The sequence below is a fragment of the Ornithorhynchus anatinus genome, chromosome 20, assembly GCF_004115215.2.
Source record: "Ornithorhynchus anatinus isolate Pmale09 chromosome 20, mOrnAna1.pri.v4, whole genome shotgun sequence".
Taxonomy (NCBI): Eukaryota; Metazoa; Chordata; class Mammalia; order Monotremata; family Ornithorhynchidae; genus Ornithorhynchus; species Ornithorhynchus anatinus.
This window is the reverse complement of record NC_041747.1, coordinates 4,288,109-4,314,116: the sequence shown is the minus strand read 5'-3', so window position 1 is coordinate 4,314,116 and position 26,008 is coordinate 4,288,109. Positions and strand designations below refer to the sequence as shown.

The window sequence follows — 26,008 nt, the reverse complement described above, 5'->3', positions numbered from 1 at the left end:
GATACCTTTAAAAGGAAAAAGTAATGTCTATTTTGGGTGAAGAATTGTCAGTAATCTCCTTCATCATCAAAAGAATTGATGTGTACTGTGTAGTTCTCTCTCTCCCTACTCTGTAAAGGCTCTGGAGCCTCATGTCAGCTGTGTGACTGTGGGTAAGTCACTTAACTTCTCTGTGCCTCAGTTACCTCATCTGTAAAATGGGGATGAAGACTGTGAGCCTCATGTGGGACAACCTGATGACCCTGTTTCTACCCCGGCGCTTAGAACAGTGCTCTGCACATAGTAAGCGCTTAACAAATACCAACATTATTATTATTATTATTATGGGTAAATCAATCAGTCAGTCAGTGGTATTTACCGAACGCTGCAAGGTCTCCCACAGCAAAGTACTTGACTTAGTGAGTCAACTCTGGAATCAGATGCCCTCCCATTGAAAAATGGACTTGTCAGTGTAGTCATGTTTTCGGAATGTGTTTGCGTGCAGAGCAGTGTACTGAGATATCCAGGTCTATCCTATGGTTATCACGAGTGCTTGTCACAAGTTGTTACCTGGAAGCCAGTCTTTGAATAGTGTTAATTGTGAATGGATACTTGATTGACAAAGCAGTCCCTATCCTAAATTAAGCAAGGTTGCCCAATAGATTGTTAGCTCCCTGTGGGCAGGGATTGGGTCCTAGGCTTCAGCTGAACTTTCCCAAACCTCAGCATCCCAAGTCATATAAACCCATTGGTCATTTAGCACTTTTACTCCCACCCCTTCTCGGCATTTGAGTACGCGTGCTCTCTCAACTGTTTGTTTTGATTACTCTGTAAATACTTTGTGCCCCCTCCATTAATAATACAGCCATTTTTATGGAAATATAGCAGTCCTGGAGAGACCTTTGATCCCTCTGCCCCTTCAGTAATTTGGGGAACGGAATCAGTGATTTTATGATGTGACTGCCCCATATCCTTAAGTTCTTCAAGAAGACTATTGCCATCTCGTAGCAGGGTAACTGTGAACTGCCACTGTGGTTAGCTGAACTGCCCTTGAACTCTGCAGACACCATTTCCCTTGTCTCTGGTCAGTGTATGACGGGGCTGCGTTGTGACCCTCCGATTTATTGGAGTCACTTCCTCTCTGGGGCTTCGCTCTTGGAATTCATTTTGCATTTTAATGAAGCCCCGTGGTCTCCGCTCTGTGACACACATTCCCTCTTCAATTTACAAATACCAGGGTGGAGACAGCCTGAAGAAATTCCACTGGAAACGGATGTTCCCAAAGCCCTCTGCGGCCCCATGGTAGCTAGAGGAGGTTGCGTGTAGCAGGAGACCCGATGCCGGACAATGCATTAAATATGGGCACGGTGTTAGCACACCCAGCTGCCGAGGCGGAAGGACCGACAGGAGCCTCATTACCCGTTTTGTGCTCGTCGGTAAGGATGGGGAAGGGGCACTCGATGGCCATTTTGGGCAGCTTCCATTTGCCAATATTTTATTCATGGTGGGGGCCTCCAGGAGAAGTAGCTCAGTAAATCACTAATGGATGGGTAATGATGATGATGATGATGATGATGATGGAGATGGCTTTTCGGCATTCATGAAACATCCACAGCGATGTCCTAAGCATTTAACAAGAAGTTACTGCCTTCCTATCATGCAGCTGTGGTATTTATTACCTTTTGATCGCAAATTATCCCGGCTCCACCACTTGTCTGGTGCGTGACCTTGGGTAAGTCACTTCACTTCTCTGTGTCTCAGTTACCTCATCTGTAAAATGGGGATTTATTTGCGAGCCCCACGTTGGACATGGTCTGTGTCCGACCTAATTAGCTTGTATCTGTGCCAGTACTTAGTACAGCGCATGGCACAGAGTAAGCGCTTAACAAATACCATCTGAAAAAAAAATGCAACACTTAGGAAGTACATCAGAAGCACAAGACATATTCCCAAACTCTTAAAATAGTGCTAATGATAGCGGTGATTATAATACAAATAATCACTGTGGTATTTGTACAGAGCTCCAGGCTACCTTCAATATAGGCCGTTAGGACACAGTCCCTGACTCAGGTAGGGCATACAGTGTAAGAGCAGAGGAGAACATCCTCATTTTACATATGAGAAACCTGAGGCCCAGAGAAGCTAAGTGACTCGTTCAAGGTTATGTTCATTCATTCAGTAGTATTTATCGAGCACTTACTATGGGCAGGGCACTGTACTAATTGCTTGGAATGTACAATTCGGCAACAGATAGAGACAATCCCTGCCCAGGGACGGGCTCACAGTCTAGAACAGGCTTTTGGTGAACTGGGATTAAATCCCAGTTCTGCTGATTTCCAGACTGATGTCCTTGCTCTGTATGCAGCAGGCACTAAATAAATGCCACTGATGGAGTGATTGATGGATTAATTCTCGGGATTGGGAGGAGGGTGCTGCTGGTCCTCCCCCTCGTTCCAGAGGCGGCGTGTTCTCCATCCATGTCCCTGGAAACATGGGCGCCTCTTCCGAGCCATGGGACTCGTTAGCGTGAGCCCAAGGCGGAGAGAAGTTGGGCGGTTAAAAGAAAAACACCAAGCATAAAGGCATCTGGTGCTGTATCCATCCCAGACAGGAGATAGACCAGCTGAAAACTGGACTGTCTGGAACGTAACCAGAGAAAAGGCCACCCTCATATAAGTTAAATACAAGAACAACCAATGTTGCCTAGTTGATAGAAAACGGGCCTAAGAGTCCAAAGTAAATACAATCTCAAGAAATTTAACAAAAACGTTACAGGGATTAGAACCAAATGGGGAAGAAAAAGAAATTTCCCAGTGATTAGAATGTGTGTAGTTAATCTTTTTTTGTGTTTCATGAATCCTCACTTTTATATGCCATGTCCTACTAATGGGGTTTAGTCGTGGCCTTCTGCAATCAGCCTCCACATGTGACTAATTAACTACTGTGTTCTCTTCTGAACTTGATCCAGATTTCTCCACCGTCTGTCACCAGAGAGACCTAAATTCCCTTCGTCAGCCCTCTGAAGAGAGGGGCGTTACCTTGCCCTTGCTCCAGATCCCCTCCCCCCGACGCTTCCCAGTTAGTTCAGAAGCTCAAGAAAGCCTCTTGAGGCTTTCCTCACCAAGTAACCCCTAATTTGCAGTCTGCACATTCCACCCCTCTTTCATTAATGATCCTTTCTGTGTTTCTGCCTCACCAGGATTCTGCTTTCGCCTCGTTATCCTCCAGGTACTTTGCCGGTCTCTAGTGAATCTCTTTTGCCCAATTACTCAGTCTGACTGTCCCAGAGTTAAAGGAAGGTATATTACTGATGTTTTAGGTTGTCCCATCTGTGGCCCAAGAAGCTTGATTTCAAATGAGCTATCGTGATACACTCAGTCCGGCCATAATGCAAAAGTACTAGTAGTAGTAATGGAATTTATTAAGCATTTGTCTTGTGCAAAGCACTGTACTAAGCTCTGAAGGAAAAAAAATGCACAGGGGAAAATTAGACATTAGCCCTCTCGGAGCTCACAGTCTAAGATTAAAGGAGGTGAGGGAGGAGGGATGGACAACAGACACATGAGGAATGATGAGACTATAAAAACCCAATAACAAGATGAGGCAGGGACAACATTCCATGCAACAAGAGGGCTAGGGAACGGAGACTTGAGGGACAGAGTTTCAAGCTCCTCGTAGTAGGCGGCCGTCGTGGCAAGTCTTTCCGACGCCTGTTTCCAATACACATTTTGGCTAGAAGGAGATTTGGGAATGTTCTCCCAACACACGGGTGTCTTTGGGCCGGGTGCACCCTGGCGACCAAGACGCTGCTTGTGCCCATGGCGTTGGACCCGGCCGTCGCTTCAGCCGAGTCTGCAAGAACACGACCCACACGCATTTGGAAAGCTAGACCCCAACTCGTTGTTTGGGAGCTGATTTCATCTCCTCGCAGAGTTAGGAGCAGAACTGGGCCGTACATCCACTCCCAGGGAGGGAGAAGTGCAGCACCCAGCACTGACACAGGGCAGTGGGTGTGAAAAGACAAAAGCAGGCACAGTAACCTCTAGCAAATTGTAGAAGGGCTGCATTGAGAGAATTTGGCTTGAAAATAGATAATATGATAATAATTATGGTATTTAAGCACTTACTATGTGCCAGGCACCGTTCTAAGGGCTGGGGTAGATACAAGGTAGATGAAAGCCTTTACTTAATTTTTAGCCATCATTATTATTATTATTTAAAATTCTAGATACAGGCGGGCCCCCTTTAAACCTGTCTGGTGAAGCCGCGTTATTTAGGAAGGAGATCCGGGGACCAGTTACCTAAAGAAAATGCCTCCGAACAGAACTCTGGAAGTGATAACAGAACTCAGTTATAAACAGTCTGGAAAAACTTCAAGAAAATGGCTCTCAAGGATGTGAGGATTTATTTTTTTTTTGGAAGGGAAACACAACAGTGCATTCATTTGGCGGGATAGAAGAGCCTGCACTTTTATCATTGGGTTGAATAGGACCATTTTCCTGTCAGCTGGTTTTGATCTTGCAGTTGCTTTATTTTCCCCGGGGATTACTCAGGGTCCTCTTTATATCAATTAATGGTTTGCCCTTTCTCACACAAGTAATTCAGCAATAAACATTTCTGTGAAGGCAGGAGAACAAATGATGGAAAAAACCAACCGCCACTGAGCACTTAATCCCGGCACTTCAATTTAATCGATCAGCAGTATTTATTGAGCACTTACCATGTACCGAGCACTACGTTAAGCGCTCAGGAGGGTTGAGTAGAATTAGTAGACATGATCCCTACCCTCAAGGAGCTTATAATGTGGCCGTCATGTCACCTCCGTCAGCTGGAAAATGAGGGAGTGGGCTTAGTATTCATCATTGAGACCTGTCCAAGTGTGATCGCTCGGTCAGAAAGATACCGTGAATTTAAATGGGGTTTTCAGAGCCTTGTCAAACCTCACTTTATCATGTATGTGCAAACTTTCCTCCCTAGGATTCAGATATGTTTCTGCTTGAGGTGATAGCACAATCTCTGCCTATTAAAACATCACTGCTGTGGAGTTTTTCTTTTTGTTTTCTCAAATTGCCAGACTGCAATTTTCTCCAGTAACCCAATAAAGCCGTTTAAGTAGAATTGGCAATATATAATTAATAATAATAATAATAATGTTGGTATTTGTTAAGCGCTTACTACGTGCAGAGCACTGTTCTAAACGCTGGGGTAGATACAGGGGAATGAGGTTGTCCCACGTGAGGCTCACAGTCTTCATCCCCATTTTACAGATGAGGGAACTGAGGCACAGAGAAGTGAAGTGACTTGCCCACATTCACCCAGCTGACAAGGGGCAGAGTTGAGATTAATCGATCAACTGCAAAGTGACCATGCATGTTCATGGTGTTCTTTTATCATCATGATACAAAGACTGGGTGACTTTCTTCGTTATTTTTTTTTAATGAATGTAGCTGCCCCCATTTCTCTTAGAGCATAGGAGTTGCGTTCTTGCAGAAACCCATGTTAAGGAAAATTAGTTTTGTATTCCCACTGTGCCTGTAGGCACGCAAGGGTCTAGTTATTTTGTCCAGGACCGTGTCCTGCTCTATTCAGAAAGATGTGTGTTGTCAGATTAATGTTTCCTAATTCTGCTGTTGCTTTCTTTCTACAATGCAAAGTGAAAACATACCTTCTTTGCTCTCCCTTTGACTGTAAGCCCCGTGTGGGACATGACCTGTGTATGATCTGATTATCTTGTATCTACCCCCGTGTTAATGACTGTACTTGGCACACAGTAGGTGCTTAACAGATATTAGTTATTTTTAGTATTATTGTTATTAGATGAGCATAAATCTGTAGTGGTGTGAGACTGGGTCATCATTTCATGAAAATCTGGCATAGACAAAGGAAGCTAAAAGTGATTACAAAGCTATTTGCTCATATTTCCACCTTGAATTTTAATTTAAACAGATTTGCCTTAAAATCCTGAGTGGTTTTTTTGTTTGTTTCAAAAACGTTATCTAAACTTTGAAGAGTCAAAAAGAATTGAAATGATTCCTTTTTTTCTTCCTTCCTTCTAGTCTTCTGTTAAACTGGATGCCGGTGAGAATAGAGATCCTCAGAGGAAGGGAATTGGTAGAAATAAGTGGGGAAGCTTCCAGAAGCTAGATGACTGGCCAAACCCAATGTCAGCTGGAGCACGCCCCAAAATTAAAGTAAGTAGCTACATTTCAGAATATTCTGGCTACCATTCCGAGCTCCAGGACAAGTAATATTCCTTGGCCTAGAAAAACCTTCATTGGCATTCTTTATTATTGTTGTGTTAAGATAAATGTAACATCGGGACTGCTAGGATTTCCCGGGCATGTTAAGCACAAGAAGAAGCGTACGAGAACGGAGATCGTAAACTCCTTGTGGCCTGGTTTCAGGCAATTGCAATTCCTTTGCATTCTCCCAATCAGTACTGTATTCTGATTTTGCAGTTAGAAAAGGGGATCACTAAATAGCTTTAGGATGTTATTTTGGGTGGAGGGGTCAGGAGATGCCCTCTCTGGAGACTGTACCTTAGAGCATTGCTCAGATTGTGAGCCTCATGTGGGACACTGACTCTGTCCAGTCTCATTTACTTGCATCCACCCCAGCGCTCAATGCAACGCAAGATGCATAGTAAGCGCCTAACAAATACCTTGTGCCGAATTAGCATTTCATGTATTGTGCAGGAGGCTTTCCATTTAGCGGGGAAGTGAAACAAATGCTGTTTGCACATTCACAGTGAAGCACTTGAAAAACTGGAAGGGGCAAATGCAATCGAAGTTCCCTCTAACCCCAGAGGAAAATAGAAGCACCCCCCCCAAAATACGAAGCTTCCGTTCTACAAAATGAGGACCGAGACATAATTATCAAAACATTTTCCTCACCATTTTATTCAGTTTCCCTAGCAGCCCAGGACTGTTCAATTTTCTTGTAAAATCGATGCGATTTTTCAATGCAAAAATGGTGATGCTGTGAGGACAGTAAAATTTTCAGGCATTTAGGCCTGCTAATTATTTCCAACATCAAAAAAGTATTTGTGGCCTATTTCCACATAGTACAGTAGCAAATGTTCTGGGAGTAATAAAATTATGACATTTACATAACGCTTACTCTGTGTCAAGCTCTAGAGTAAGACATAAGATAATCAGGTCAGACCCAGTTCCAGTTCCACAAGAGCTCACGATTGAAGAGGGAGGAAGAACAACTTTCTCTTCTTCCCTCTCCCCCTCCCCGCATTTTACAATTGAGGGAACTGAGGCCCAGGGAGGTTAAGTAACTTATCCAAGGTCACGCAGCAGGCTAGCGGCAGAGCTGGGACTAGAACCAGGATCTCCCGACTCCTGGCCCTAGGCTCCCTCTACTAGATGACCTCCGGCTTGCTGGCAGTGTGCTCCCAAACCAACCACATGATAGATTTCCAACCCTGTGTTTCCATCTCCAATTTACGAGTAATTTAAGTCGCAGAAACATTTTGAAAATGCCCCAAAGGACCAGCAATATGGCACCGGGAGCCTGCTCTGGGCACATTCTCTGCAGCTGCCACAGCCCCGTCATGGGACCGTACAATCTCAGCTAGCTGTAGATCCATCCTCGTCGACCAGGGATTTGAGCTTACCACGGTCCCATGCCCTCATTTAGCAGTCTGGTTACTTGGCTGACGCTGACCACTGTGTATTTTCTTTGCTGTTCTGTGGTTGAAACAGAGTGGTCTAGTGCATAGAACCCGGGCCTAGGAGTCACAAGGACCTGGGTTCTAATCCTGGCTCAGCCACTTGTCTGCTGTGTGACCTTGGGAAGTCACTTAACTTCTCTGTACCTCAGTTACCTCATCTGTAAAATGAGTTTAGAGACTGTGAGCCACATGTGGGACAGGGACTCTGTCTAACCCAATTTGCTGGTATCCATCCCAGCACTTAGTACAGTGACTGGCACTGCTTAACAGATAGCATAATTATTGCTATTATTATTATGTATAATGATGGGATTTTCCAAGGGCCTACTAAATGCAATGCCTTTTACGGAGTACTTGGGAAATACAAAAGAAGCACAAAGTATGTTCCCTGTGCACGAGGAGCGTACACGCTAGAGGTATTTATTGTTTGGAGTAGTTTTCCTCTCTAGTATGGCCCTGAGATAAGCATCCTGCAAAGCAACCCAGCCCTTGACTTCTAGGAGGTCACGGTCCAAGACGAACGCCCACCAATCAGTGGCATTTAGTGAGCGCTTTCTACGTGCAGAGCACTGTACTAAACATGGTTCCAGGCAGGCCTACAAATGAACTGTTTGCAGAAATCGACCGAGTACATAAGTGCAGTGATTCAGTGAATAATATATTAGAGTCCTAGACGAGCAGAGGGGTAAATGCACGTTGCAGTCTGTTGAGTGATGGGAGTGTCGTGGGAGTTCCAGGCATAGTCTGGCTGTTCCCATGAGGACTTGATTTCTTTCAGTGAGACAAAGAAGGCTTCTCGCTGTAAATTTCCACAGCCTCCACTGGAAATAGTGAACCGCTAGTTGAGGTGATGAGAAATGCCCAGTTTTCCCTCCCTTGAGAGTCTTGATCATGGAGTTTCCCTCTTTGGATAAGTGCTGTCTGGGAACATCAAGTAGACACAGCTTGTTTGCATTAGTTGCTAAGATGTAACATCCTTGGTTGGGTTTTATGACATCTCGGTCCCTTTGAGCGTCAGTTTTTAAAGGAATTCTTAGGTTAAACCCCTCAGGCCACAATGTAAATAAATATGATTTGAAGTTTAAAAATGGACAGACAGGGTTTGGGGGAACGATAAACTGCTTTGCTGCTTTGTCTTATAAGGCGGAATCAGAGGACTTTGAGGACTTTGAATGTCCTTTACTAGAAGCCCCATTTTATTTCATTTACAGAGTACAAACTTTTACTGTGCATATAAGTCTTTAACACTGACTCCCAGAACTCTCTTCAGCCTGAGAAAACCTTTATTACATCTCCATTGATTTTTTTTTTTGAAGATTAACAGTGCAAGTTAAAAAGGAAGGATCCATTATCGTGACCTGTACCATTATAGTTCATTGTTGATTGAGTCTTAGGGGACTGTAAATTACGGAGCGGGGGTGGATATGGGATCCTGCTTAGTCCAGCTTCTTGTGGCATTTTTTGTCTTTGTCTTGATTTTGCATTGACATCTTAATTATCCCAAAGTAAATTATTGAGCTGTCAGTTTGACTCTGTGACAGGAGATGTTAAGAAGGGACAGCAAATGAGGCTGGGGGAGAGCAGAAGAGAAGCAGCATGACCTGGTGGATAGAACCCAGGCCTGGGAGTCAGAAGGAACTGGATTCTAATCTCAGCTCCACCACCTGTCTGTTGTGTGATCCTGGGCAAGTCATTTCACTTCCTCTGTGCCTCAGTTCCCTCATCGGTAAAATGAGGATTAAGACTGTGAACCCCATGCGGAATATGGACTCTCACCTGGTTAATTTGTATCTACTCCATTGCTTAGAAAAGAGTCTGGTACATAGTAAGCACTTAACAAATACCTTTTTTTTTAAAAAAAAAAGGAAGATCAGAGTTCCGGGTGGCTCTGTGCATGAGTTGGCTGAATGATAATTCTCATAGCCTCTCACACTCAAAGCCTTTGCCTCAGTAGACTGGTGGGGATTCGGTTTTAATGAAAAACTTCTTAAGGCAGACTTCAAAAGTGTCCCAGTATATCTGTGATACTGCCTTAATAATTACTGGAACATTTAGAGAATTTCTTCAGTGTGGGCACTTAAGGGCAGGGAATGTGTCCGTTGTTATATTGAACTCTCTCAAGCGCCTAGTACAGGCTCTGCGTCCAGTAAGCATTCAATAAGTACGACTGAATACAAATGTGAATAGACAGGTCTCCCTTTCATGCTTTCCCATGATATTGTGTTCCCAGATTTTTGCAAGCTGCATCAGTGTCATGATTCAGACGTCCCATTCTTTTTGAGCAGTCTTGAAAATAAGTCCTGGCCCAAAGCCTAAAAGAAACCAGGTTGGGCCAAATGAGAAGAGTGCTCTGGCCTTAATGAAAAATTTAGTGCAGGGTTCTTGCTTGGCCTTTCAGATCCCTTTGTACTTGGTTTTCTTAGGGATCAGTGGGGAGAATGCAGTGCATTTACTGCATGCATTTGTGCTTAATGTCGCCAAAACAAATCTTGCAGACCAACTCCAATTGATTTTTGAAAGCAGCCTCCAAACCCTCAGGAAGACTGAGGCCATTTGAATTTCTAATTCACTGAGCTGCGGTTGGGTTGGCCATTGAAAAGGCCTGTTCTAAAATGGGAATCATAATTCAGTTACTCTTAACGTGGAATGGAGAAGAAAAATTCCAGTGTAACTAGCATAGTATAGTGTGAGAACCTAGGAGTGAAGGGAAACAGAGGCACTATTCTAATAATACATGGTTACGTGATTATCATTGGATAGAGTTGCGTTGGTTAAAAGGCGCATCCTTCTGAGTACCATAAACTCCCACTACAAAGAGGTTTCATCTGTATATATCCTCTCCGATGCTGCTGTTGAATCTCCCCACCATTCCTGTCTTCTCTTTTTCTCCCGAATCATCGGAGCTCCTTCTACCAGTTGCTTCCGTTACTATCATAGACTACACGAGCAAAAAAGTAGTATTCAAACAAGCTGTCATTTTATTTTTACATAATCATCTGGGCAAACTTGTAAACATTCAGATGGCCAGTGAAATCTAAATGCTCGCACTCCCAGTTTCTTGCTGTCTTGGGGAGTCCATTGAATATTCCCAAGTGCCGAGAACGCAGAGAACTCTGCCCTTGACAAATGCTGCTGCTGCTGCTGCTGCTGATGACAAAGATGCCAACTCCAGGGCAGTGATCAGCTCCATGGCTTCTGTCAGTCAGTCAGTCGTATTTATTGAGCGCTTACTGTGTGCAGAGCACTATACTAAGTGCTTGGGAGAGTAGAAAATATAGCAATATAGCAGACACTTTCCCTACCCACAGTGAGCTTACAGTCTGGACTCTGCCTTGTTCATTTTTGGTGTCTGACAAGATCTGAGAGTTCCCAGGCAGGGTGAAGAGGTCCAAAATGGCCACTTTCTGGCCCTCTGGCTCTCTGAGACCTGTCCCCTTCTAGTTCCCGATCGCCTCAAATTCCTGCCCACCTCTGGCCCCCACATTCACAATGAAAAGTCAGCACCCATTTCACATGGTCATTGGGAACTCTTCCTACATTTGTTTTCGCTTGATTGACACATGCTGTTTCTGGACCAATTTCGTGGCCATCCGAAGGAAAATAGGTTTATTGTCAAGATTTTAGACTAGATAGTGAAAGGAAAGACAGCTGCTTAAGATTCTGGATGGCACAATAACTATCATTTTCTGACTTCTGCCGCTCTGTCTTTTGTTCTCTTATTGGTTGTCACCATCATTAGGGGGCATGAGAGCTGCCAGTATTCCCCTTATGAATGCATTTTGCTCACCATTTTTTTTCTCCACGGGAAAGAACTCACTCCTCTGTCAAGTTATCCTTTTTTTTTTTATTTTACGCAGCTGTCACAGCAGAGACAAAGAGTGGAATGAAAAGCCAAATTTTCAGAAATTGATTTATCTGAGAGCTTCATACAATGTTCGGTATTCTCCGGCGAGAGACCCAAGAGCATCAAATTCTTCCTCAGTCTTATTTCCAGAAATGAATTATTCATTGGAATATTGGCAAATAAGATCGGGTTTGTTTTATCAACCCTCCTCATTTTCAGCGGTGTCAAGAAGTAAATTGTGTGACTCCTGATTTGGGGCTTGTTCAGTGAGGGAAATACAGCTCCCTTTTTGAACACTAGCTATGACCTGGTGCTCTTTACAGGAGATAGCAAGGTCCAGATGTGGAAACTCTGCGCTTTAACTCGAGGTTATCAATCAGTGAATACTATTTACTGAGTGTCTTCAGCGTGCAGAGCATTATCACCTTCCAACTCTCTGCACTTTTCACCCCCAAGCAAATTATCTGGGAAATTGGTGTCTAAAATCAATTTAGTAGTTGCCTTTAGCACTTATGTACATGCCCATAGCTAATTTTTATCCATGTCTGCATCCCCTTCTAGGCTGTAAATTCGTTGTTGGCAGGAAACACGTCTACCAACTTGTTCTGTCGTACTCTCCCAAGTGCTTAGTACAGTCTTTGGCACACAGTTAAGCGCTCAGTAAATGAAATGGATGGATTAAAAGTATGTTTAGTTCACTTGAAATATCTAGCTCATTCAGCTAAAATCTATTTGGGGGCTAAGTATATCAGTAAATTTATGGGTGTAGACGGCCATTATGTTACCATCGATAGGCGGCTTAAACCCTGCCCCGCTTGTCCCATCAAAAACTGACTGTGGGCAAAAAAGGACTGCCATAACTTTATGATAAAAGTGTTTAACAAAAAGGGTTAAAATACGTTCATTCCTAAGAAGGCAGAGAACAGTAACGAGTGTCGAAAGCCAGGATTCACTGTAATGACAACAGAAGACGTAAAACTGGGAGAGCAATTCTCATTTTCAGGAGTCTTAAAGATGGATATACTGACAGTTGGCCATTATCTGTCCTGCAGAACTCCCTTTGATGATGCTATAATCAGGTTTTACTCCCAAGCAAAAAAATGCAATTGGTTGATAAATACTAGGCCATTACTTTATGCAAATGTCAAGTTCAGCAAAACCGTGTAATTGCCTGCAGGAATCCATCTGATATGTTGGTATTCATCTAGGCAATGTAGCGGTTACAGAGCTGTGCTGAAAATTCTCCAATAAAGAATATGTTGAACATTCATGGGAAATAGAATTTAAAAGAGCGCAGATTGGTGGTAGGTGAAATGATCCATGCATTTCCTGCCTGGGGGGCTGAAGATATAAGGTTCTTTATGAATATATATATTTTGTGGCTGCTATTAATTTTATCTAGGGTACCACAGAAAGCAAGCAAGTGCTTCATCTGGTTAGGGATTAGTGTCATCTTGATTTAAAAAGCAACTGGGACTCTCATCCCACTTCAGTGATGTTTGGATTGAATAATATTTATTGATTTCACCTTATTCGTTTGGTTCAGTGTCGAATCTTGCAAACGGAGGGCTAGTAGTACGAGAGGATGTACTAGTATGAGAAGCAGCATGGCTCAGTGGCAAGAGCGTACCAGTATGAAAAGCAGTGTGGCTCAGTGGCAAGAGCACGGGCTTGGGAGTCAGAGGTCATGGGTTCTAATCCCGGCTCCGCCACTTATCAGCTGTGTGACTTTGAGCAAATCACTTAACTTCTCTGTGCCTCAGTCACCTCTTCTGTGGAATGGGGATTAAGACTGTGAGCCCCACGTGGGACAACCTGATTACCCTGGATCTCCCCCAGTGCTTAGAACACTGCTCTGCACATAGTAAGCACTTAACAAATACCATCATTATTACAGTGCCTGACACATTATAAACGCTTAACAAATACCATTATTATTATTATCCGTGAGTGTGAGTGACTTTGAGAGGCAGTCCCTTGCACTTCTGCACACTTTGACTGTAATACAACAACACAGGAATGTAGACTCTTAGGGCCGGATGCCCAATTCAGTAATAATAATAACAATAATGTTGGTATTTGTTAAGCGCTTACTACGTGCAGAGCACGGTTCTAAGCGCTGGGGGAGATACAGGGTAATAAGGTTGTCCCACATGAGGCTCACAGTCTTAATCCCCATTTTACAGATGAGGTATCTGAGGCACAGAGAGGTTAAGTGACTTGCCTCCAGTCACACAGCTGACAAGTGGCAGAGCTGGGATAATACTATAGCCAGCTAATAAGGGGTCAAGGGAAGCAGATCATTGAAAGCCTTCTTCTCCCTCTATGCCTGGACTGAGGTGATGATGAGGGCACTGCGGAGAAGGAGAGGGAAACCCAAGGGCCCCAGGGGAAGGTTATGTGGAGGAGGAAAAATTACAAGGAGGAGGTGGAAAACTACTGGAGTCAAACTTATTGGTAGAAGAGCCCCCTATCTAGTCCTTATAGTTAACTCTTGAGAGTTGAAGCAGTGATGTGGATAATTCAAATAAGACCCACATAGGGTATTCCCTCGTAGACTGTCATCTGCAGGACAGGAATCACATTTACAACTTATGTCGTACTCTCCCACAGGCTTAGTACAGAGCTCTGAACACAGTAGGTGCTTAATAAATATCCTTACTGGTTGTCATAGTATAGGTATTTATTGAGCATCCACCGGGCGCAATGCCCCGTGCTAAGTGCTTCTGAAAGGATGAGAGAAGCAAGGGCCGCTTTGCCTGTCCAGGAGGAGCTTAGTACTCTGACAGAGAAGTCAGGAATAAAAATATTTATCAGTTAATTAGGAAAGATTAGGAAATGGGAATGAGAACAGCGTGGGCTTTCTGTCCTCATTGTCTGGGAGAAGACTGGAGAAAAGAGAAGGTAGTGCTGATGAGTGCTTAAACATTTCTTTATGAATCCAGCTATCGGTGGTATTTATTGAGTGCTTACTATGTGCAGAGCACTGTACTGAGCATTTGGGAAAGTACAGTACGGCAGAGTCTGTAGACGCTAGCCGTAAGCGAGAGTTGATTCCATAGTATCTGTGGGTCTTCCTAGTCCCATCGTTGGCTCTGAAAACAAGCAACAGCGAGTGGCTAAGTGGCAGGCGTGTATCCTGAGGCTTGGAAATGTTCACAAACTCTATGTGGTAGTCCCTGAGATGGGCGAAGAAGGTGATGCCTTTTATTATTACCCGCTAGTTTTCATAATAATAATAATTGTGGTGTCTGAGTGCTTACTATGTTCTGAGCACTGTAGTAAGCTTTGGGGTAGAGATGAATCAGGTTGGACACAGCCCCCATCCCACATAGGTTCACAGTCTTAATCCTCGTTTTGCAGACGGGGCAACTGAGGCACAGACAAGTGAAGTGACTTGCCCATAGTTACACAGCAAACAAGTAGCAGAGTTGGGAGTAGAACCCAGCTCCTCATTCATTAATTCAGTTGTATTTATTGAGTGCTTACTATGTGCAGAGCACTGTACTGAGCACTTGGGAGAGTACAATATAACAATAAACAGACATCTTCCCTGCCCACAGTGAGCTTACAGTCTGGGGCTGGGGGGAGATAGACCAGGCCCATGCTCTTACCACTAGACCACACTGCTTCTCTACTCTTCTTCCGCCTTTTCCCCTATTATCCTGGGCCAGCCTAAATGGCTATCTCTCAGCTCTCTCAGTGATTCATCTGAACCTAGCACACGCTACTTATTCAATTTACTTCTCCAGCCGAAAGATTTCCCGTCCTTTGCTTGTCATTGACCTACTGGGCTTGAGTTTGTTTCACGAGAGAAAACGAAAGGTTGGAGAGACCTTGAAACGTAGCACAACTAATCTCTAGCAATTCCCACAGATCCTCTTGTCAAGGGAAACGGATGTAAAATTTTCTAAACCCCATTTACATGTTCCCCAATTCAAACGTATCTACTATCCTATTCAAAATGATGTTTAAAAGTCCTTAAAACGTACATCCTACTTTGCCCGTAAACTTGTGTTCTCCGAATACTACCATCGTCCTCCAAATATCGAATTCTTTTTAGGTGCCATCTGCTGTATAATTTTAGCACGTGCTAAAATAGATCTTTGGACCCGCGGCAACCAGCCAGAGATCCCAGAGGCTGAGTATGCCTGGTTAATGTCTTCTAGTCTAACACACAGAGAGAAAAGTGGGAAGCTGGAAGTTTTAGAGCTTCATCCAGGTCAAGACTAGTTCCGTTAACTCGGAAAAGAAATGGGGTTAAGTGGGCTTGGGGGAGACTTTCTGGCCAGGAGGCATTTGTGGCCTAATGGAAAGGATCATGAGACTGGAGCGAGGAGACCCGGATTCTAGTCCCAGCCCTGCTTGTGTGACCTTGGGCGAGTCACTGGCAAATGGGGATAAGATACTTCCCCCGCCCCTTTCTCTTCCTCTCCCTACCTCCCTCCGACAGCCTCCACACCAACATCTGAGATGATGGAGCCATAAGAGGGACCGGAATTGTGCCTGAACTGATTATCTGTATCGATCCCGGTGCTAGGCACAGTGCTTTGGGATGTACAGTGCACAGTAATGAATTCATCAATTTAGAGTCGAACAAGTGATCGTCAGGACGCTCGGACCCAATCTCCGCTGTCCTTCAGACCCTCTCCGTAGGGACAGAGTTGCATCTGAACTTCAAGCCCAGTCTGGGATTCGGTTATCCCTGTCGTGGCTGTCCGAGGAGCTAGATTCCGTCCTCCAGCCAACCGCTGCTAAATTCTCACTCGGGGTCACATGACTTCCTGTTTCCTGAGAGACGGGATTCTCAAGACTTCGTAGATATCCAGTCATTCTTCCTGAATATCTTTTAGAGAGTCGACAATTCATTTTGTTGCAAAGTAATCTAAACATATGGATTCATTTTTCCTGAAAGTATTTTGGGTTTTAAAATGAGGAATCGCCACCTAGAGAAAACATATTGCAATCATTCTAGACCCTCATTACACATTTAGAACGTATTCAGCAATATTATTCTATGGGGGCTGAACGGATGCTACCGAAAGCCATTAAAACCCTCGGTGGTGAATGTCCCTTTTATGACACACAGATTCTCCTAAGGATTTTTACTACTCTCCTGGGAATACAAGGAAGAAATATGTTTCCCTTTCATCCACTTACTGCCCTGTCCTCTCGAGGCTGATTTTCCATTCAGCCAGGCATGCCATCTGAGACTAGCAGAAATATCTCCAGCCATTTGCCCCGAGTTGTTAATATAATAGTAATAATTACCTGTGATCTTTATCAAGCGCATATTATGTGCCAGGCACTGTATTGAGCACTGGGGTAGATACAAGATAATAAGGTTGGATGCAGTTCCTGCCTCACATGAGGCTCCCAGTTTAGAGTAGGAAGGAGAACAGGTATTAAACCTCCATTTTACAGATGAGGAAACCGAGACATAGTAAAGTTATTTTTTTGAATAGTATTTGTTAAGCGCTTACTATGTGCCGGGCACTGTACCGAGATGCTGCACAGGTATAGGCTAAACAGGTTGGACACAGTCCATGTCCCATATGGGGTTTACAGTCTTAATCCCTATTTTACAGGTGAGGTAACTGAGGCACAGGGAAGTGAAGTGACTTTCCCAAGATCACTGGGCAGGTCTGTGGTGAAGCCGGGATTAGGACCCAGGTCCTCCGAATCCCAGGCCTGTGCTTTTTCCACTAGGCCATGCCGCTTCTCTGGGCAAGTTAATCACTTGGCCATCGTCACAGAGCAGGCAGGTGTCGGAGACGGGATGAGAAGCCAGGTCCTCTGACTCCCAGGCCTGTGCTCTTTCTAGGTAGCCACGTCGAGTTGCCTGTCGTCTCGTATCACCAACCTTTGTCAGTAGTGATTGGTTACGCCCAGTTGTTGCCACTGAGGCCTCTAGCTGGGCCACCTCTATTACCCGTCTGCTGTGTTTCCAACTCCTTTAGTGGGAGGGTGATTCATCTCTCAATAATTAGTTGTTTTCTCATTGTGTGCTTTCAGTGGCCTCATAAAAGTGATAAAGCACTCCCGCTGGGACACACACAAAATTGATTGACAAGCCATTGCTCGTGAGGATTTTCCAGTTGGACTTTTCTGCAGACAAGCATGCAGCTCTCCTCCCAAATAATGGGGAAACATTCAGATACAACCACATGCTTTTTTCTCCCATTAATCCTCCCACACACCCTCTCAAAGAACCTTGATTTTATTCCTGTTTTCTTCTTTAGTGCCAGCCAATCTGTCAATTATTAGTCATACTCATAGAGCCCTATTATGTGCAGAGCACTGTACAGAGTGCTTTGGAGAATACCACAGACTTAATAGACATCATCTGTACCCTGAAGGACTTTACAGTCTAGCTGGGCACACACACCCAAAGAAGAAGAGAAAAGAAAAATGGATGTTTACATGAGTAAGCATTTAAATAGTAGGATCCATACAGAAATGCTAAGAGTGGGTGTGTACTAAGAGTCCAAGAATGTGTTTCCCAGCTCTTCATCCCCAAATAAATTCCCAGAGATTGAGCATTTCAAAAGAAAGTCATGCAGGGGGGAAAAAAAATCAAGAGAAACATTGCTTTTGGGGGGAAATCATTCTGAAGATCATCAAGCCATTTTCAGTATAGGGTATCAAGTGAATCACTCAACATCTCAAGCTATTGTTAGCCTAAATTTTCCCGCATGTACCATTTAGCTAACGTCGGTAGAGGGGAAGAGTTAGGGATATTTGATCTGACATCGCTAAACATTAGGATCGATGTCAGCGAAGGCAACCCTCACAGTGTTCTGCCAAGCGTCCCGTGATCTTCGTGAGCAGTGGACTGCTGGCCTGGAGAGTCCATTGAGACTGACCCCCTGTATTCATGTATTTGTACGTCATTCTGGGAGAGCTAGACTATGATATATTTATTTGCCATTTCCACTTACAAATAAGAAAAAAAATCAATTTTTCACACTAAGCGGTTAGGTTAAAAAGATATCGATCTCTGGTTCACTTGCTTGCCATATAAATTAAGGAAATAATTACCGTCCTTTTTAAAAAAAAGTGTTTCTGTGTTGCTTTCAAAGTAATCCTTTGTAGGAAAGGCCACATTTGTATGCTGGTATTATCTGCAGATGCTTGTTCTACATATAACAATCAGTCAATCAATCAGTGGTATTATTGAGTGCTTACTGTGTGCAGAGCGCTAGAGTGGGGTATCCTTTTTAGTGAAAAAGCAGTAATTCCTCCCATGAGACAGTATATATCGGAGGACTTAAAATGATAAAAGCAAACAGAATTCTTGGTGTCTTTCTCTCAAAGGATTCATCAATCAATCGATCGATCGTATTTATTGAGTACTTATTATGTACAGAGTATTGCCTTAAGCGTTTGGGAGAGTACAATATAACAGAATTTGCAGGCACGATCCCCGTCCATAATGAGCTTGCACTACTTTCGGGCATAAGAGCTGTAGGAATGGTGTTTGCTGACCACTGTACTCTACTAAGCGCTTGGGATGTACAGAACAAGAAAACGACGCATTTCCTGCCCCCAGAGATATGCCAGTCTAGTGGGAAGACCAAAACGTGTTTACAAAGAGCAGAGTCGATATAAATGATTGCCTGTAGAGTTGAATGAATATATCTAAATATCTAAATGCCGAAGATGGGTATAAATAAGTATATAAGTGCTAGAAACGGCTGATGTGTTCATAAAATCTGGGGTGCTGAGAATTAACTGGAGAAGGCTTGTTGAAGGAAGAGGGATGGCGGAGGGCTTTGAATGAAGGGGGAGCTCTGCTGTCAGATTTGGGGAGGGAGGGACTTCCAGGCTGGAGTAACATTATGAGCCAGGGAGCTGAGGTGGGACAGGCTAGAGACAGGTCCAGGTAGAAGGCGAGCTCAGGACAAATAGAGTCTCTTGTGGGTAAAGAGACTAGATTTGTAAAGCTTAGCTCTGGATATTAGTTTATCAAAGAATAACGAAATCACCAGTTCCTCACAAGTTTTTGGCGTCTTTCTGTCTGTGTTTCTTTTCCCTCTAACTCGCAGTATTATGTCTCCCTTTACCCCTCTGCTCTTCCCACTGTCCTTGTCCTCTGTGACTGTTCTTTTTCCCTGCTTTCTCTCTCCCCATCTTTCTGCCTCTCTCACCGTACTCCATTCTGTCTTCTTATTCTCGTCTCATCTGTTGCTATTTCCATTTTCTTGTGACATTACTGATGATCATGCCTTTCAGGTCATTTCATGATGCCTTTTTAACAGCTTCTATCTCCTTGCTTAACTCCCCCCCCCCATTTTATTGCTGAGATTTTCTTTAATTTGTGCTGAATTTTCTTTTAATATTTTCCTCCCTCCCTTTTCCCCTTCCTCCTTTCCTCCCTACCACCCTTCATTTCTCTTCCACTCTCTTCCTCTCTCCCTCTGCCCCCCCACCCAACCCCATAGGCTTGGATTTTTGTTTTTTAGTAACTCGTGTAGCGGTAATAGGGAAGGAAAGTTCATTCATATCCATATTCTCTGCCTTATCTCTCATGAGTCTACTTAAAGTGGAAGGGGATCATGAGAAATTTCCTAGAAGGAATGTCCCAGGAGCATTTGATGCTGGCTAATATTATTCATGCTGAGGCTTTGCAAGCACTTTAAAAAAAAATTAATGTTTCAGGAGAACAAAATGGATGGTCATATTTCAAGTAAGATTTTTTTTAATTCATCTTTTTTTTGATACAAAACTTAAATTGATTTCCTTCCAAGTTTGCATTTATCTGATTTTGACTGGAGCAACTGGGACTTCGATTTCAGTTTATCAGTGATGAAAAAGCCATATCTGCACATGTTATCACTTGAGAACTCTAAGGAGAGCAAGTGTTTTACAATTTATGCTCATGGAAAACGTCTCCAAGTTTAGAAAGTCTTTAAAATTTGGAAGTAATATTATTATAAAAGGGCACTTTGAAATTGATAAATTAACCTCTCACCATGACTATTTCCATTATAACACTTTATGTCAGTGTTAGAGTAACACCGCACAGAATCCAAATTTATTGGGATTCCAGATTTTTCCAGCAAGCGAAGCACACTTCTTGTACTGTGGTTTATGCTGCCATTTACTCATTTAATGTGGGTTAAAGGCTAAAGACAAGCACCTATTTTTATTGAAATTAAACAGACCTTGAGGCTTTAAAAAAAGGAACTTCAAATATGTGGAGATGACTCAGTGTACCGGCCTTTGCAGAAATAGATATTATGGCTTGTTATTTTTGATTAGTTTCCATTTTAAGATGGGATTGTTATTTTGCTAAATTTCAGGATTTTTGAATCTGCATGAGTGAATCCAAGCCATGCGGGAATAGTACATTCACACGTTTCCTTTCCCACCACTCTGGATTAGGAAGGTAACCTCCACATCAAACAAAAACTCCTCACCATGGGCTTTAAAGCACTCCACCACCTTGTCCCTTTCTATCTCACCTCTCTACTCTCCTTCTACAACCCAGCCCGGACACATCGCTCCTCTAGTGCTAACCTTCTCACTGTGCCTCCATCTCTCCCGTCTTGCTGCCGACCCGTAGCCCACATCCTGCCTCTGGTCTGGAACACCTTCCCTCCTCAAATCTGGCAGGCAATTACTCTCTCCCACTTCAAAGCTTTTTTGAAGACACATCTCCTCCAAGAGGCCTTCCCAGACTGAGCCCCCATATCCTCTTCTTCCACTCCCTTTCTGCATCGCACTGACTTGCTCCCTTTGTTCTCCCCCCCCATCCGGCCCCACTGCACTTATGTACATATCTGTAATTTATTTATTTGTAATGATATCTGTCTCTCCCCCATCTAGACTGGAAGCTAGTTGTAGGCAGTGAATGTGTCTGTTTATTGTTATAGTGTATTCTCCCAAGTGTGCTCTACACATAGTCAGTGCTCAATAAATGCAATTAAATGAATAAATGTAGGTAATTAAATATTAAATTGTAAATTCCTCCCATTCGATTGTAAACTCCTTGAGGGTAGGAATCACATGTGTTTGATTGACCTCTTCCAAGTACTTAATATAGTGCCCAATAAACAATATTATTGAGCACTATATTAAGTACTTGGTCAGCTCGTCATTGGACAGGGATTGTCTCTATCTGTCGCCAAATTGTACATTCCAAGTGCTTAGTACAGTGCTTTACACATAGTAAGTGCTCAATAAATACTATTGAATAAATATTGCTTGATGTATCGATGCATGGAATGGTCCAGGAGGCTAAATGGAAAGTAGAAATTTCAAATAATAAGAAATGAAAGTATTAGGTTAGTTGTGCTATTTATTGAACATTTTCTGTGTTTGAAGCACTGAGGTAGATGCAAGATCATCGGATCTGACTCAGTCCCCTGTCCCACACAGACCTCACAGTCAAGGAGGCAGAGAGAACAGGTGTCCTCTTCCCATTTTATAGATGAGGACACCAAGGCCCGGAGAGTTTGAGTGCCTTGCCCAAGGTCACCGATTGGAAAAATGGCCGAACTGGATTAGAGTTTGGGTTTCTGGTCCAGGTCCACAAGCTTTCCATGAGGCCATTTTGGCTTCTCGCCCCCGCAGGGGTTCGACTTAGAATTCAGCCTGTCTCAGCTCTCCAGTTCCCAATCACTGCCCCTGCCCTGGATACCCTAGATGTGGCTGCCACCTCTTGGAGTGACAAAGGCCCTGGACTTCACCCTCCCATCACATGGCCCTGCTTCCTCTCCAGTTGCATGCAGTTAGAGCCAGAAACAAGGCCGCTTTATGTTCTGATGCCTCTTTTTGTTTGTTTGACTGTTTAATGGTATTTGCTAAATGCTTACTGTATATGGAGGACTGTTCTAAGAGTTGGCATAGTTACACTTTAATCAGAGTATTTGTCCCACATGGGGCTCCCAGATTTAAAAGGTGAGCAGATATTGAGTCCCCATTTAATAGCTGAGGAAACCTAGGCACAGAGAAGCGACGAGACGTGCACAAGGTCCAACAGCAAACAAGTGGCAGACCCAGAATTAGAACCCAGGTTTTCTGACTTTCAGGTTCATGCTTTTTCCACTTGGCCATGCTGCTTCAAGGTAGGCGTCAAAATAGGGAAAATAGTAAAGTATAAGAGTATAGACTCAAGTACTGTTGGGCTGGGGTGCTCAAATGCTTAAGGGGTACACGGCCCGATGCTGTCTGTGGATTCTGTGACCTTGATAGCGCATGGCTCAATGCTGTAAAAAAATAGGCAAGGAGGTAGAAAATGGACTCAAAAACGTTGGTGGCTTTTGGGAGATGGACTAAATCTTCTGTAGTTGGCATGTTTTCAGCGGGGAAAGAAGTGACAAAACAAAACAATTTCTGGCTCTACTCACAATCCGGAGTATGTTTAAATCAAGGTTTGTGACCTACTGAAGACCAAACTGAAGATATCTGACATCACTACTCATTCCAGCCAAGTTTGGAGTGAGGTTAGGGAGTCGCAGGAAGTGTGGGCAGGAAGTGGAGAGACCTGGAGTCATGTCAGGGGAATTCGAGGCGAGCGACTTTCGATAGCACTCAACCAGACCACGTTGTTGATTTTGGAATATTTGACGTGGGAACTCAGGCTGCAACCCTGACCTTTTTACTGTGTATTTGTGTGTGTATTCATTTTTCTAGGGGTTTTAAGGAGGTTTGAGCTGTCTGATTCTTTCCAGTGTCCAGTTCTCACTGCTTGGCAAATTCTCCCTCTACCAACCAACAAAGAGAGCTGTGCTATCTATGTAGACTCCGAGCTCCATGTGGGCAGGGATCGCATCTACTAACTCTGTCGTATTGTCCTCTCCCAAGGGCTTAGTTCAGTGCTCTGCACACATTAAGTGCTCAATAAATCCCTTGGATTGACTCATCTCTGTGTGAAAGAAGAGCCCTCCTCACTTCCCTTCCTTTTCTTTCCAATTCAGTGAGGCCAAGTTCAAGAGAACAGTGTCCCAGAATCTCCTGGCTCCATCAATCACTCAATCGTATTGAGCGCTTACTCTGTGCAGAGCATTATACTGAGCGCTTGGAAGAATAGACCATAACAGAGCTGGTAAACATGTTTACCACTGAGCGAATCATTTAGTGACAGGGATTGAACGGTAATACAGATTGACCCTCCGAGCGCCATGATTCACTGCCGTTTCCTTCTCTCTTACAACCCGCCTCTCACCCCTGTATCCCGGCTAGGATCCAGGGCACACAGAGACACGTGACATCACACGTGTGGTGCTGGGCCCGCAACCAAATGAAACGATGTCATACTCACCATCTGGCAGAAGTCAGAGTCCGTCCAAACCTCGTGGTGTTTTTCCAGGATGACACCCAGCCCATGACCCCCGACTCTCGCCCCAGAAGTGTTGCCTTCCCCACCCTTGGGTCTGTGATTAGAGATGCCACAGCCTTCCTTGGGAGGGGAAGAGGGAGGTCTCAGCAGCAGAACACGAGGTGGAGAGTTGCTGGGCGCTGAACACGAGAATCTCAACCGTAAAGGAGCCCGGTGCCGTAGCAGACTGGACAGGGGATGGATTGCCTGAAAACCAGATTGTCCAGTATATAGCTGAACAGATGGCTTCCTCCAGCTTAGTTAGGGTGCTGTAAAAAAAAGTCATGACATGGCTTCCCCTTTCTCCCGTTCCCTTTGACATGGCTTAGTAGAAAGAGCATGGTCTTGGGAGTTAGAGGATGAGAGTTCTAATCCCAGATCTGCCACTTGACAGCTGTGTGACCTTGGGCAAGTCATTTAACTTCTCTGTGCCTCCGTGATCTCATCTATAAAATGGAAATTAAAGTTGTGAGCCCCACATGGGGCAACCTGATTACCCTGTATTTACCCCAGTGCTTAGAACAGTGCTTGGCACATAGTAAGCACCTAACAAATGCCATAATTATTATTATTATTATTATTATCTTTGTTTAGACTTGCCTCTCTTGTGTCCATATCCAACTGGGATGCCAAATCTGAAGTGGTGAGAGTAGCGTCATTTGAGGGGAATTGAGGAAGAAGCTATGTTTGGAGACCTGGTTTCTAATCCAGGCTCTTCCACTTGGCTTCTGGGTGACTTTGGTCAAGTCCCTTAATATCTTTTCTAGACTGAAGCTCGCTGAGAGCAGGGAGCATGTCTACCAACCCTGTTGTGTTGTACTCTCTCAAGCGCTCTGCACACACAGTGAGTACTCAGTAAATACCACTGATTGATTGATTCTCTGAGCATCACTTTCCTTATCCGTATAAAATCTCAATTCTCCCTTCCAACTTGGACTTCGACCCTCATGCGGAGTAGAGACGGTGTCCCTTCTGCTTATATGGTGTCTACCCAGTGTGTTTACACAGCGCTTGACACGTAGTAAGCTCTTAACAAATGCCACAGTTATCAGCGTTATTACTGTTGTTGTTGTCTGAGCTTTTTCAGAGACCCAGTTGGACCTCTGCCCACAGCTGCAATACCCATAGTGAACACGTAAAGGTTCCCAGAGATGGAGAATGCATTCTAGAAAGTTCCTCCCATTACAGAGCACTGGGGGTGTTTTCCCTCTGTAAAGTAATTTATGCATCCAGACATTTTTCCAAACGTTTGGGACATTTTCACGTTTCTGGCTGGAGAGTTCAGCGTCATGCTACACGCTGATATTATTTTCTCATACCCTAAGCACTGTTTTGAAGGTCAGAAATATCACAAATCATTGGAATGCTCTCAATGATTTTGAAAATCCTCTGGGACTCCTATCTGAAACTAGGTATGTTAATAGCACTTTGTACCCAACGTGGACCATTTCATTTTAGAACCCAAAGAAGCTTTTGAGTTTTAGAGGAGATAAAGGGTTATAATATTATAAATCATCTACTTATATTTTGGCATTGGCTTAGTATAGAAGTCAGTCTGGCAGCATTTTTGGTAATTACATTTGGGCTTAACTACAATTTTTGATTAAGAAAAAAAGGACTAGACTGAGTCCAGATCCCTCAGAATAATTCATTTTAAGAAATGAAAATCAACCCCTCTATTAATTTATTCCAGTTAAACTCAGGAGTTGCCTGACTGTATCATCCTTCGTTCTCTTCCATCCTTCTCCAAAACCGAAACATTTGTAGTTCCACTTAGTTTCCTCAAAAGGTACTTATAGATTGAATAAGTCATATGCCATTCCATGGTGAATGGCTTCCTTTCCTTTAGTTGTTGGCTACCAAAATACCCCTTGCTGACTCGCCCTCTCCATTCCACATCCCTCATATTTTAATCCTCAACTTTGGCTTGGAGTAGTAAATTTAACTATATCCCCTGTTCTTCTAAAACATAGGGGTTGCGTTCTTGTAGGACCCTCCATTAAGGAAAACTCGTGTTGTGGTAATAATAATCATATAATAATAATAACCCCCTCTAAACTGTAAGATCATTTTGGACAGGGAAACATCTCTATCAACTCTGTTATAGTGTATTCTCTCAAGTGCTCACTACAGTCCTCCTCACATAGTAGATGCTCAATAAATGTGATTGAATAATTGT

At 43.7% G+C, this 26,008-nt stretch overlaps 1 protein-coding gene across 3 annotated transcripts in view; it reads left to right on the top strand.

Annotated features, from left to right (window-relative positions):
- The window catches only part of STARD13 (StAR related lipid transfer domain containing 13), a 245,975-nt gene that overhangs the window by 46,269 nt on the left and 173,698 nt on the right, over positions 1–26,008 (top strand). For 2 of the 3 annotated variants that reach the window (XM_029048473.2, XM_029048475.2), the window contains one exon: positions 6,036–6,170. The exons of the other annotated variant lie outside the window; for it this stretch is intronic. In XM_029048473.2, coding sequence (XP_028904306.1) covers positions 6,036–6,170 — 135 coding nt within the window. The remainder of the gene's footprint in view (positions 1–6,035; positions 6,171–26,008) is intronic. 3 annotated transcript variants of the gene reach the window in all.